General features: G+C 33.9%; 1 protein-coding gene across 2 annotated transcripts; it reads right to left on the bottom strand.

The window, feature by feature from the left end:
• Window positions 1-6,137: 6,137 nt before the first annotated feature.
• LOC119643701 (general odorant-binding protein 69a) lies at window positions 6,138-11,364 on the bottom strand. 2 transcript variants are annotated; one of them, XM_038043114.1, is made up of 5 exons: window positions 11,236-11,364; window positions 8,603-8,678; window positions 8,426-8,514; window positions 8,266-8,368; window positions 6,138-8,198 (listed from the first exon to the last, which is right to left on the bottom strand). In XM_038043114.1, exons 1-5 carry the CDS (start codon window positions 11,302-11,304, stop codon window positions 8,101-8,103), a joined length of 435 nt encoding a protein of 144 aa, XP_037899042.1. In that variant the 5' UTR covers window positions 11,305-11,364; the 3' UTR covers window positions 6,138-8,100. The 2 variants fall into 2 exon arrangements, with proteins under 2 accessions (XP_037899042.1, XP_037899043.1); XM_038043115.1 differs by lacking the exon at window positions 11,236-11,364 and adding an exon at window positions 9,157-10,624.
• Between the last annotated feature and the right edge of the window lie 2,939 nt (window positions 11,365-14,303).

The raw sequence follows: 14,303 nt of genomic DNA, 5'->3' as shown, positions 1-14,303 counted from the left end.
GACTTGGGGTTTCACTTGCAAGTTAGATCTATATTGGTTGTGGGTGTGCGACTCTGCTAGCTGTGTACAAGCTTTTTTTCTTTTTTTTTACTTCACTCTTATTTATTTATAGATTAATTACTTTTTTTCTTTACTTTTCGTCATATACTTTATACTAGATTTTAATAATAATTAGATTTACTTCAGTCAATTGAATTTGGCTGTTGACTTATTTTAGTTGAGTCAGCCGTGTGTAGGTAAATAAATAAATAAGAAAAATAAATAAAACTAAAATGGGTATTATATCTTTCTTTCTCAAGAAGGAAGTCGTTCATTACTCAGTATTTCATTGATTCGCGCACGTTGGAGGACGTCGACTCTTTCACAGATTTAGGCGTTCTATTTGATTATAGGTTACGTTTCAATTTGCATATTGAGCTCTTGTTAAGCAAAGCTAGGTCCGGTTATATTACGAAAAGGCTTTACATGTGTTTGGTTAGACCTATACTTGAGTATGCCTCTGTTGTGTGGTCTGCGTCATATAGGTGCTACGTAGATTCAATTGAATCTGTTCAAAAGCAATTCTTGCTGTTTGATCCTAGGAATTTGGGTTGGGACACGATTGTCTCTTTTCCACCCTATGAAATTAGGTTGCTTCTGTTATCCTTACCGTCACTGGAGAAACGTAGATTTGTTCTTGGGGTTCCCTTTGTAATCAAATTAATATATGGTACAATTGACTCGCCCGCATTACTTGGTGAAATACGCTTTAATGTCCCTAACCGCTTCTCTACGCACTTTATCTTGATAAAGCTTAGTCAATGTAAATATAATTACGAACTGTTTAACCCGCTCAGAGTTGTTTGCAAGAGTCTAAATGACGTCTACCACTTATTCTCATTAACGGACTCTTTAAAGTCCATTAAAGCAACATTGCTTAATACGCGCGATCTATCTATATCGTAATTAAATAAAATTAATTGTTGTTAACTATTATCGGTTGCCAAGCTTTATGCTTGCGATGGCTTAGGGGTTCATTTGCAATTTGGTCCTGTACCGGTTGTGGGTATGATTTTTTACTTTTTTCTTTTTTTTTTCCTTCTTGTTTGTTTTATTGTACTTATACTAAGTTTTAATATTACTTAATTTAGGATTTACTTTAAGGGTCAATTGAACTCGACTTTCAATTTGTTTTAGTTGAGTTTCTTGCATAAGTGGAATAAATAAACAAATATCGAAGAAGTTGGGGAGAACGCTCGCTGTAAGTAAAACCATTTGACTGGGTTAATCGGTTAGTGCCAATAATACCTTCTGGATCGAGTAAGGAGTTCAGGACAAGTAAGCTAATGTCTTTTTGGATTGGTTGCCTTTCCAAAAGAGTATCGTATTCAAAAAAATAAGTTTGTTGACAAAGTGTAATAAGCCTTGTTTTTACAAATTGCAATTTCACATTACTAAAGTAAACGTTTCAGGCCGTTTCACAAATTTTGTAAAATGTCAGATAAATTTGTCAAAGATCGAGACAAATTAGAAAATCTATCCAATATGTTTTCGTGAAAATAAATAGGATTCTTTTTGGTGGTTTTACGTTCTATATCAGTTGATGTTATTAGCTTGGATTTTGGCCAATCTGCATAAAATAATTTTAGACCAGCTTGCTGCTTATATCCTTACCGTCACTCGAGAAATGTAGGATGACATAGAGCATTACTTTCATTGCAAAGTTATTTAGTTGCGCCATTCACTCGCCGTTTCCGACAAGGAACTTTCTTTTTATTACGTTTATTTTTTTCTTTTATTAAACTAAACTTAACTTAATTATAAGCTTTTAATTCACTTAGAGTTTTCCATAGCAATCTTAATTAGATTTATAATTTAATCTCCTTATCGGATCCTTGCTTCCATTAATTGTGTGTTTTATGATTTTTTTTCTACTTCAACTGTAATTAGATCAAGTGTCCAAACGTATGATTTGCGAAATTCACCTCAATCTTCCTTGTTGCTGAATTCCTCCATCATAATGATAGTTGGGCGTTTTAAAAGGCGAATTTCACAAAGAAGGAATTGCGATTAAATGTTTTGATGTGATTAGCTAGGGGGTTTATGTGCAAAGTTTTCTTGCGCAAAGGGTAACTGCACCACATACCGGCCATTCGAATACCTTATAGCCTTTGGAACAGATAGTTTTTCGCAGTGTTTGCCTTCAGCGGGCATGAGGGTTTGGGTATTTCTTCCAAATCCCAAAAGTTTTATGTTTGGTGAATAAAACCAATAGTGTTAAAATATCAGACTGTTGATGGTAGAGGTGATGAATGGTCATGTGTTAATGGCGACATAAGATATATTCGATAGATCTCCGGTCAATCTGTTAGTTACAAATACGTCGGACTCAACCTGAAATTGGACCTATGTGCGAACTTATTTCAATGGTGCACATACTGCCCGAGCAGCCAAAGATTCAAACTGAAAGATAGGTAGAACATATTGTGAGGAGCCAAGGTCGTCCCTCGTTTTGACCTCACGGGTTCTGCGTCTCTGGTGAAGGAAGAGTGCTCCTTTAAAAAGGAGAATAAGTCAGGGACTAAGTTAGAGAGTAAGCTAGAGAATGGGATAGATAATAAGAATAGATTAAGAATAGGGTAGAGTAGTTTAGTTAGTTTAGTTAGGGAGTGGAGTGCGTGATGTTGAGAACGACGGCTCACTCGCGGAATACGATTAATTTTGGATAAGTGAATAAAGTGCGAATTCTTGCAACCGACCAAGTATACTATAAATTTCTTGTGTTTCCTGGACCGCTGAGCTATCCCGTCCTCAGAGAAGACCTCAGAGAGGTCCGAAAGGCCCTCACAATGTATATACAACAAGCACATCCCAGCTTTGCACGTTTAAATTCCGACAAAGACAAATTGGAATATCGTGTTATTAACGATCCGTTGTAAAGATTTAATCGGAGGAAGTTTTGAGTCGGGAATTTATAAAAATTCATTTATTCTCTTACCTCTCTAGTAAGTTTTGCCTCGCTAAGGCAAAATCTTCATAGTGGGTTTATTTTGATTATATTCTTGGCTTCACCAAAGGTTTTGTAGCAAATTGTATAATTTAGCAAGAAGCCTATTCGCTTTTAAATGCTTCGGTATCGCAGAGGTTAAAAAAATTAGATAATACCGAGCTCTTAAGTTCTTCATGGGCTGTGTGGTACTATTGGAGATAAGAGAGAACTCTCATAGAGAGACTTTACTTCTTCTTCCGCCGAAACAATGAGTGAGCAGAACGAGAAAATGAGTTCGAACTACGAAGGAGAAATAAGCCACAAAATCTTTTGCCAATTGGGCTTTACGCTTAAAGCTTTCTAGTTCTGTCTGTCGTTTTTCTGACATTGCTGTGATGGACATATTCATTGCGTAAAAAAAAATGAAAGTATAATCCATATTCTAATCCATTATAGTCTAAAAAACCTTGCTTTGAGAAATAAGAAGGGGCTCACAGGAGGAATTGTTAAACAATAAAATGGGATGTCCAGCAAGTTATTTGAAGATTTTTATTTACGTAAGTAATCTTTAACCAGAATATACTATCTGTTATCATATAAGAATTGAGCAGCGAAAAACTTTTGAAACGAACTACATAATATGATGCACTTTTTTTTAATAGTGGGATGAATTCAATAATACAATGGTATAAGAACGCTACGTAAGAAAACTCCCGTTGTAGGTAAACTGAATAAAAATGATATAATACTTGAACAAAAGTTAATGTCAGACATACATACGAGAGCAACAAGTGTATTCTTTTCTATGTTTTTTTCACTTCTGAAGTGGGTATACCACGACTAGACGAAGCAATAAATTGATCGCAATATTCAATCCTTGGTGTTCTTGAATTACTGATATGCATAAAGTCACGGAATTTCTCAAAAAAAATATTTTTTCAATCACCTTGTCAATGACGTTCAATACTTTTTAATTATTAAACACAGTTCAATTAATTGTTAGAATAAAGGTCGGCGCTGATGCACATACATACCATAGTCTTAATTACAAAGTAAGGATTGAATTTGAAAATAGTTGGAAGAATAAATTTTATTGTCGTATAAGGCATTTTTAATTGCATTCCATTGTCGCCAAAATTAATGCAATTTAAGCTCTTAATAATAACTTTAACAAATTTTTAAATTACTTCGTTAACTTCACAACCTTTCTATAAACAGTTTGTTGTTTGATAACTATTTTTCTTTGGAATAATCGTTGAGATTAACGGAGAACACTTTTCATGAGATCAAAAATATGTACCTTACAGTTACAAACGGAGGATGATGAAACTGACTAATAAGCAATAACAAAAGCTCTTCCACTTTATATTGATTTGTGGTTTACAAATTTTTGGATTTTTTAAGGAAATACTTAACCATTCAACTATTCCTTGATGTGAGTTTACTTACTGAAATCACCAATGAGATATATTCATAAAAAAAAAATTAAACATATTCTATCTCATGCATAATCTGCTTCAAAGGAGAAAATGTTAAGAGGGATTTAAGATGGTATTAAAATACGTAGACCGATACGGTTTGCTTTTCTCGCTGTTCAATTAATAATAAAAACAATTATTTATTTGCTTTTGATGAACTTTTTGACAGAATTTCTTTTTCCAAATATATTTTTATATTTGTTTCTCAAAGCAACACAGCGAATTCTTTGATTATTTTAAGTGTTCGATTCGTCTAAAGAGAAAATTACGATGGACGTATGACAAACAATTATCGAATATTTCATATTCTCCCTCTCAGAATTTATGGGAGAAGGTCTCCGCAATTCATTGAATGTTTCATCTCATATAAACAAACAAATGACAATGATAAATTCACGCTTAACTAATTAGGGTCGTCTTTAATTTTTGCTAACAATGGCACTATTTGCTATTGTATTGTCGACCACTCCCAACATGCTCCCTAAGCAAATCCAACATGTTTTATTAATAATTATGTAATTATTAATATTAAAAATTAAAATTAACAACATGCACTTAATTTCGCTATTTAATTGCAATATTATCCCCTGGCTTGCAATCTTTCACATAAGGTTTTCTAAACAAACAGCTCATGGTTTTGCCTCATTTATGAATTGCAACGCATCGTTTGTAAAATCTTACTTGGTGCGCCAAACGTACACATGTTTTCATCACTTCCGATTGTCGAAAACAATATAACTCGTTCTTAGCAATTTTTGATTTATGTTTTTTTGCTTTGATAAAAATTTTGCCATACATAATACAAAACTAATACGCTTTCAAGTACGCTTTCAGTCGTCGAAGTGAAAATATATAGAAGCAGTATCCATATTTTCATAAATACATCGTTGTTTTTCTGGCAAAAAATATGCATGCAAACACTTTAAGATTTGCGTCAACCGCAGCGTAAGCTATATGCTGAAGTGCATGTAAAACACATAATCAATTTTATTTCGACAGTTCGTTCATTGACCTATATCAACTCAAAATATTGACTCCAGGCGAGCGTCTACAAGCATAACATTTACATACCTGTATATATCTATATTCAGTCATTTATCAATTTTATTATGACTGAAACAAACAACTTAATGTTCACATCAAATACTTTTTACACAACACTGCGAATCTTCGAACTCATAATTACTCAGAAAATTAACCAAATTTTAGAATGTATCGAAATTCAAATTTTAGGATTATATAACAATTTCGTAAACATAAAGTGAAATTAAGTAATAGTTGCAGATCGTGCGAGTTTTATCATAATTACGTTGCGGGTGTGCAAACGCACAAAAAATACAGTCACGTACAATCAAATTAACCGTTAAGTTTATTCTCATTTAGTCAAAGAAAGTTGTCACTTCTCACTTAGCACTGTGAACCATTTATGGTTGATTTGCTGAATTAATTCTTTTAGAAAAAGAAAATAAGCAAACCTTTTTTACTCAACTCCGCGAGTGATATGTTGTTGCAGACCCGCAGAACAAGAAAATAAGCAAACAGCTGTAGAGAGTCGGGTTAAAAAGAACTTTTTAACAGTTTGTAATATTATTTTTTAAGAAAGGCCCAAGCTGGCATAAACTGAGCAACTCACCTTGCGAAGGCAGCAAGAGTTTCTCGCAGAAAAAGCAAAAAATCTTAAAATTAAACCAGCTTCCCAAATTGTTAATATGTCAAAACAAAAATGAAAGCCATTAAAATATTGAAATATTCTTTTCGTTTATTGATCAGTTACCACGAAGCTTTCAAGCAATCGTTTTTCGTTAAAGATCTAAGGATTAATATGGCATCAGCTCCACATTGGCATGCTGCTGGTGTTAACATTTTCCAAAGAGAAATAATATTGGATGAAACTCACGGAATTTAAAGGATAGATGAACGCGGAGCAACATGCAAATATTGCAAGCTCCGTTTTAAGTGATATTGTGAAAAAGATTGTAACGCAACTCAATTATTATAACATTGTCAAGAAGGTCGTGCCTTTCTTGCCATTGAGAAGACCGAATTAACAACTCCCAATGCATATAAAAATAGAAAAACTATACCTGCTCAGATAATCGAGCAAAATGTGAACACACTAACAACCGAAATTCATGAAGGCATAAACTGCAAGAGAAAGAGAATAGTATAATTTAGGACAAACTTATGATGAAAAGACTTGTTTTTGAAAGTGGCAAAACAGCAGGAGAAACACATGGAAAACAGAGGAAGGAAAAATTTTAAAGTAGAAACAAACACTGGTAGAATCATTAGGTAAAAATATTAAATTATATATAGATTTATGTACGTATATATATATATATATATAGTTTAGTTGTAAATAATGCCGCCATTTAACAGATCTTTCGATATTAAATAAAAAACTTAATCATTTTGAAGTAGCCATTAACAACTATAATGTGATGATTTCTGCGGATAGTTTCTGATCTTTAAAAGCCATTATTGTGGATTTATATTCGTCTAATGGGGTCGTATCTCTGCTGAAGAGGAGTAGTTGAGAGAGATAAACTTGAATGTATGCGCGACGTGCCTTATCAAAAACCACTTAAACTGGACGTAAAATTTGAAGCACGTTGTAATTGGCCGTTTCGTCAATTCGTCGTTTTACTGCCCTCCTATCGGACAATTCGGACAAATTGGACAACAACGAAGAATGTGAATTGTATTTGCAGGGTGATGAACTCCAACGTTCCAGCTGCACTCTGCAGAAACTATTTTCTTTAGCGGGCTCTCATATTATACGACAACGCACGTCAGCGCTATTACCGCAACGCTTAGTATTTATCTACAGGGTTTTTATCATAGAACTTTAGATGACAAAAATTCTCTTCTTACTACGGTTCGGCTTCGATGGAAATAACGCATCTATATTTAGGATGGTTGCTAAGGCGTTAGCGTTGCCCTTTTACAATGAAACTGTTTTTATACACATATTTATTTTGGTACACATCGCAAATTTTTGATATGCTACCCAAGTAAACAATTGTTGCTTGTGTAACTTTCTTTTGCGGCAACAGACTGGAAAAATGTACATAAGCTCACGTTTTTTTAAATTGTTTAAATTATTACATTAAATATTAAATAAATAAAATAAAGCCCCATAATAGTTATACCGTATCATGCTTTAAAATCTTAATACATTTGGCCAAGAAATTGCTGTGAAAATTGTTAATGACGGTGATTTAATGAAATGATTTTGTCAAAGTGTTTTACCCAAATTAGTTGGTAAGTTTTAAAAGTTTCCTAATTAAAACTTAAATTTAAATTGCTCGTACTATTTTCTAGACGGTCTCGAAAACAAACATCGCTATTATATGACTATGCACCAGTATTTGCATTCAGAACAGTTCTATATAAAATGATTTTGATGAAACTGATTATTGCTAACAAGCTTTGTGACTAAGAATTAATCGATAGTTTAAAGAAATATGTATCCTAACGTGGTGATCTTAAGGTACGATTTTATTTTATTTACATAGTTATATTTTTTGATAAAATCTTATATCCTTGCCCTTTAACATAGAATAAAATAAATTTGGAATTAAACGTTAACGCATGTTGAGTTGCCTGTCGTTACTGCGAATGGATCACGATTTAAGCAATAAGTAAATACATTTAATGCATCATATATTCTAAGTACCCTCTCGCTGCTGGTTTAAGTTCGTAATAGCATTGCGAGGTTGTGTAGACAATGTCGCAGCTATCTTTGCCAGCTGGAATAAAAGAAAAGAACATCAAGCATTTTCATATAAATAATAAAATTCACATAAACTATTTTACGTTGTGTGTCACATGCACGATGCAGCTCTAATATGTGTTCGTGGATTTCAGTTGGTGTAAAGTTCAATAATTTCTCAAGGTTTACCTGATTGTCACTGTCTACCTGTTGCACAAAGGTTATTTTCTCTCTGTTTCTCAATGAAAATCTTAAAAATCTTACCAATCCGAGAGTATCAAAGATGCATTGCAAATAGCATTTATATGGCTCAGTGTGCTCAGCATTATTATACAGAGCTGCAAGCAAATATTCTGCGTAACACGTACGATGATAATAAAAAAAACTGTTGCACATTTCACACATTCGAGAAAAGTTATAGTAGAATATAAACAAACATACCCGTATTGGAATCAACTTTTTTTGTACAATAATTATGGAATTTCAACGCTTGCTTCTTCATTTTCTCATCGTTCCGCTAAAAATAGATTAAATAATAATCAAAAGTTGTTATTGGAAATACACACGAGATTTATCCTCGTTTTAGGACGAATATACATCTCCGAAAGCACATAAACATTTCGAGCGATAAAATAGCAATTGCTTGGCTGCCTGTAGTTGTCCACTTATGAATCAGCGTTACATAAGTTAAAAGGCAAGCTTGGGCGCAGCAAACCACGTGCGAAAAAGTTTAAACTAAAAAACCTGTTTTTCAAACAGAAAGATATGCAAGGTGGAATGGAAAGGTAGCTCATTGTCTAAAAGACAAAAAGAGTAATGAATACTTGATTTTCTACAAGTATAAAGCGGAAGAAAGTGATATATTGGACAGATAATTTTCGAAATTTAAGTTTAAGCCCATCGGTTTACAAGTTACATGCAGGTGAAAACTTGCAATACTCAGTTTGCAACACAATCCTGCATGACTTTGAGGACTTATACCAAAGCTAGAGTACCAATTATGAGAATTTATGCATGGTCCAATCTGTCTCCTCTGGTCAAGGCAGGACCTTTAATCTAAAATTTCGAATTATTTAATGCTTCAACTTGGTTCGGAGTAACCATAGCCACCACAATACTCTCCGAATAGCAGCCAGTAACTCCGTCGCCTTCACGCTGGCGCCCCGTACGCCTTGGACAATGCGGCCGTTTTCTGTGTATACTATTTGTTGACCCGAGCATCCTTATCGCCCTAGTCCATATAGTTTGGACTGCTTTTGAATTGTCGGCTTTAAGTAAGTTTTAATGTCACTCTTGCGTTCAGATTGTCCATCCAACCAGGGTTGCCACCGAACTTTTCCCCCATGAATTTTAAGTATGCATTTAGATGTGTCTACCCAGCACTGTCGGGACTCCGATCGCTGTTTTTCTGGCCCTCTCAATAACTTGCAAATCCGTTAAATTCTGAGTCGGTAAGTGGCTCATTGCTTGGTAAAGCAGCCTGCAAGCAGACAACTTCCACTGGTTTCGATGGTGGATTTCGGTCTCAACCTTCCTGCTAGCCGCCGCAATTTTTGCAATCTCGTGCTGAAAAAATTAATATTACTCTTTCAGCTGTGTCGATATGTTTTCCCATATAACAGTTTAGTCATTTCGCGTCTTGGCTATAAGTCTAGGCATGGTTTCAACACAGTGATGTTATATATTTATAAGAAGCTTTTGTTCAAGTGGTAAGAGGGAATTAATTATTCTTACAATAATTCATTTTTCCAAGGCTTTCGAGACAGTTGGTGACAAACTGTTATTATAAAAACTTCAGTGTTATTTGAGTCCATCCGCGGTTAATCTTATTGGTATCAACGTATGACTTGGTAAGTTTTTCCATGAATTAAACTGAATTACGTCTCATTTTCACATTCATTTATATGTTGACGTACTGATTTGTAGATGATCTGAACTTGTTAACGAAGACTGCAACAAATTAACACTCAATTTAAGCAAAAGTAATGCTTTTCTTATTCCACTTTTTGCTTGTTTGTGTGATTTCCGTTTTTTACTACCTGTGAGATTGATAGGCGCAGAGGTTATATTTGTTAGCGTGGTCTCGAATCTTGTTTTTAAGTCCAATTGCCACTTGAGCGGCGAAGATAACGCGTATTCATAACATTTTGTGGAAACTGTGACTTATACTCCTATTTTTGCCAAGTTGAGATTGATTGAATGCTTAGTCGTGCCGCTGATATCAAACGTAAGATAGCTAATTAGATTATGTTTCTAGTAATAAATTACAGGTTGTCGTTAATATCTGTACCAGTTATGTCTTTAATAAACGAAAATAGTATGGAATACGTCAGTTTTCGATTAAGATTTACGGTTTCGATCTTCTAACGTATCTTAATATCAGAAACCTAATTTTCTTTCACAAAGTTATATCCTCTCGAAATTATATGAGAATAATCTATTCGCTAAATCCGAACGGACAAGGCATCTAATCCTGCTTGACCGAAAGTATTTATTATTTTCAAGTCTACTTTTTGTTAATACTGTTAACTTGCGGAATTCACTTCCACTTAATGTCACAGACAATTGATAGCCCGTGTAGGTTAAAGTGGCTATAAAATGTGTAAATACTTTTGTATCTATGCTTAGCGCCTTTTCCGTGCAATGTAGTTACGGCACCAATATCCGACGTTACTATGTTCACAATGGAGTCGTACGAGACTTTTTAGGCTTACTTGCACTTCAATCACAATTATACTAACGATTTTTATTGTATAATTTGTGTTATCATTATTATACAGTAATGGTTTTGTCATTTCTTTTGTCGCGTACGATTTATAATTCTAATTTTTAGTTGTTATCAAAAATTTTTTATTTATTTCCATTCCGGCACCCATACGATTTTCGGAGACTTCTAAACTAATAGTAATCGCTCTACTGACATGCTTAAAATTAATAAAAAAAAGAAAATTACTATAACTAATTATTATATCATTTTTTACACGCGGCAATCGATTGTTTTAAATTGTTCTTAAAATACAAAACGTATAAATTTGATCTACGGTACTTTACATTCATTTCTATCCAAAACTTACTTTATTTTGAGCTGCGACGAGCAATAATGAGCCCAATAGTAGAAATATTCCTTTGAAGATTTTTGTCATTTTTGTTCCTCTATATTTTAAAATTTTATTATTAATTGAATTTTGCTTAATAACTTAATTTTTTTGAGGATTTTAACTTATGAAACAGTTTCGTGTCTTACGGTTGCTTTTATATAAAATTATGAAAGCATTGTTGTATATTATAAAAAAGTCTAATCATGATGTTTAATTATTGCTGGAAGAGCTTTTGTTTTAGGAAATTTTTATCCGCCTTTCGTTATGTGCTCGTATTACAATCATGTCATATATGAGCCCTACTTAAGGGCGGCCCCTACTTAATACGGCAACATGCACTTGCTATTTTCCGTGACCTGACAACTTCAATGACCGATGTATTACATGATCGCTGTAAATGTTTTTATATAGCTATATGTACTGGCGCAAAAGAGGTAGGTGAGATTTTTTGTCGTTTTGCAGTGGTTTATATAGGAATTGTTACAAATTTGTTGTAGTTTTCTCAAGTCACCTTATTAAACGTCTGTTTAAATGCGATTATTTGATACCATTATTACGACACGCTTCAATATAAATAAATGGATGGAAATAAAATGAAGGCACTCATTGGAAGCGATAGTGTTCAACGATTCACGCAAAGTATGGCCTACGTTCCTTTTAAAAGTATGTTTTTTTGTTTATTTTGTTAAATTCCATTCTTTTAAACATTCTTCATTAAATCTTCATGATTCGTTATTGGCCTTTAATGGAGTTGTATTTGGAATATGATAATAATATAATGTTTGACTTTATTTTAGAATCGTTTATCTTAGAACCGTTGGTGCGTGCGTCCTTACCGTTACCTAGCAACAAATTTTTTTAAAGAAGTGAACAAGAAATATATATATAATTTGTTTTAAGTCTTCGCTAATGTTATAATTTGTTTAAAAGTTCTTGAGGTGTTTACCCTTTGCATATATACTAGAAAATGGGTAATTATTCGAAAAGGCCATATATAACCCACATTATATTAATGCAAATAAAGGAGTACTTGATAAATACCACAACACATGTTTGCAATTGTTTTATCCTTATTATATTATAGTAGTAATCGGAAACATTATATATACAAGATGCAACATTTCGCTAATAACATTTCCACGACAAAATTATTTAGTACTACATGGTGACATCCAATATAAACACACGCTATGAAACGCTACTAACGAGTAAAAAAACTGAAACTGAAATTTCCTGAAGAAATCCTAATTCTTTATCTGTCCTTACGTGTATACTATTTAACAACTGGACCAAGCAATTGAGCAACAATGAAAGCTACATGAAATCGAATCAGACAAACACATGCCTCCGGAAGAAAGACTGTGTGAATCACATTTCACTCAGCATGTGCAGACCAACGCAGATGACGGTTTTATAGCTGATTAATATTTATTGTTTGACTTGCTTGTTCAGCTTCGCATATTCTTTTCAGTTTTAGATGTTTGAAAGGAAAGATGGGAAAAGTGTAAACATTTGTCAGCCCAAGTTTATGTGTTTGAATTGATGAACACTATATTCACATCCCAACATTTTTTGGTGTCCCCTCGATTGAACAGTACAGGTGTTGACTGATTTCAGCGTCTTGGCGACTCACACCATTTTGACAATTCCTAATGTGCAGTTTGGCGAATACTTTTGACAAACCGTGGATAGACCAGTTTGTCGATTTCCACGATTGCAATATTTACGTGTTCGACAACATACAGTTGGAGGCTTTTCGCAAATCAGCACTTCAACAATCATGGCCAATCCGCAAAGACGTGTAAACCAACAAGAGGAAAAGGCAAGCGAAATTGAAAAAGAAACCAAAAATATTAAGAAGGCACCATTTGATTAGAGGACCTCAGATTTCTACCAAAAGAAATCCAACAAGCTAAGTTTTTTTAAAACGGAGTATACCATACGAAGTGACCCAACGCTATCAATGAATCACCCGTATATCCTTCGAAATTTACACAAAGCTATCGGATAGAGATGCAATACAGGTATTGAAGAAATATAAGCGGGCATCAAAAAACAGGAAGCCAACAACGATATATTACCAGCTAGGCCATTACGTGTTAAGAGAGGAAAAATTGAAGAAAAGAATTCAGTCATACAAGAGGACTAGTTCGACGGATAGAATTGAAACAGTAAAAAGATTATGGTCATAAATCCAAACTCTCTATCATGAAGCTTGGCAACATTTGGGAGATCTCAGGTTTCGATCGAACTGAATACGGCAATTTGGAGGATTCGGTCCAACAGTATTTCATAAAATTTTCAATAATGGTACATTGAGAACAGAGAACCACAAGTGCTGTTCAATCAACGTAACGACAAACCACTCACTGTCACTTCCAACAATTATAGTTCAGCAATTCAATGGAGATTATCTAAAATAGGCTCAATTTTATGAATTGTTCTCAAAAATGGTGAATAAAAAATCTCTTTCAGCCGTCCGAAAAATGTGATGCCTTAAAACAAGTCTGGAGAAGCCAACAATTTTATCAGCCATTTACATCTAAAATAAGAAAATTATACTACTGGTTAGTCACCGCTTAAGGAGCGATACAATAAGAAAAGAATGTTAGTGGCTACATTAGTGAAAAAAATTCTGAATAAGCCAACAGGAACATCATGTATAACATCAATTAAAGTCTTGCATGACACAACAGGAGAATATTTGCTAGCATTGCAAAACCCAGGCACAGGTGCCTTTCCTTGGGATGCTCTATTTTTGTAATTGATGACCAAAAAGTTGGATTGAAATTTGTATATTCGTTTTGCACAGTTGTTACCCAAACCTAAGGAAGTACCAACTGTGTAGGAAATTTTGACATTTTTAGAGCTTCAGTGTCAATCACTGGAAGCTGCTGACCAAGAGAAAAAAATCAATAAACCAAGCAGTTTCGTCAGTAGCTGCTTCAAAAACAAATTGCAATACAAGCAAAATGTGTAACAACAGATATCATAAGTTGTATCAATGTGACAAATTGCTGCAACTATTAGCGGCAGACTGCCTA

This window comes from Glossina fuscipes, unplaced genomic scaffold, assembly GCF_014805625.2.
Source record: "Glossina fuscipes isolate IAEA_lab_2018 unplaced genomic scaffold, Yale_Gfus_2 61535, whole genome shotgun sequence".
Taxonomy (NCBI): Eukaryota; Metazoa; Arthropoda; class Insecta; order Diptera; family Glossinidae; genus Glossina; species Glossina fuscipes.
The sequence above is the reverse complement of the archived record's forward strand: the minus strand, read 5'-3'. Positions and strand labels throughout refer to the sequence as shown.

Bases quoted from the DNA above. Each gene is read 5' to 3' on its own strand.
- LOC119643701 (XM_038043114.1), bottom strand. From the start codon at position 11,304: ATGACAAAAATCTTCAAAGGAATATTTCTACTATTGGGCTCATTATTG. The intron at 8,369-8,425 runs GTAAGATTTTTA...TTTGTGCAACAG, and splicing joins TCTTTGATACTCTCGGATTG to GTAGACAGTGACAATCAGGT. The intron at 8,199-8,265 runs GTAAAATAGTTT...CTTTTATTCCAG, and splicing joins TCGTGCATGTGACACACAAC to CTGGCAAAGATAGCTGCGAC.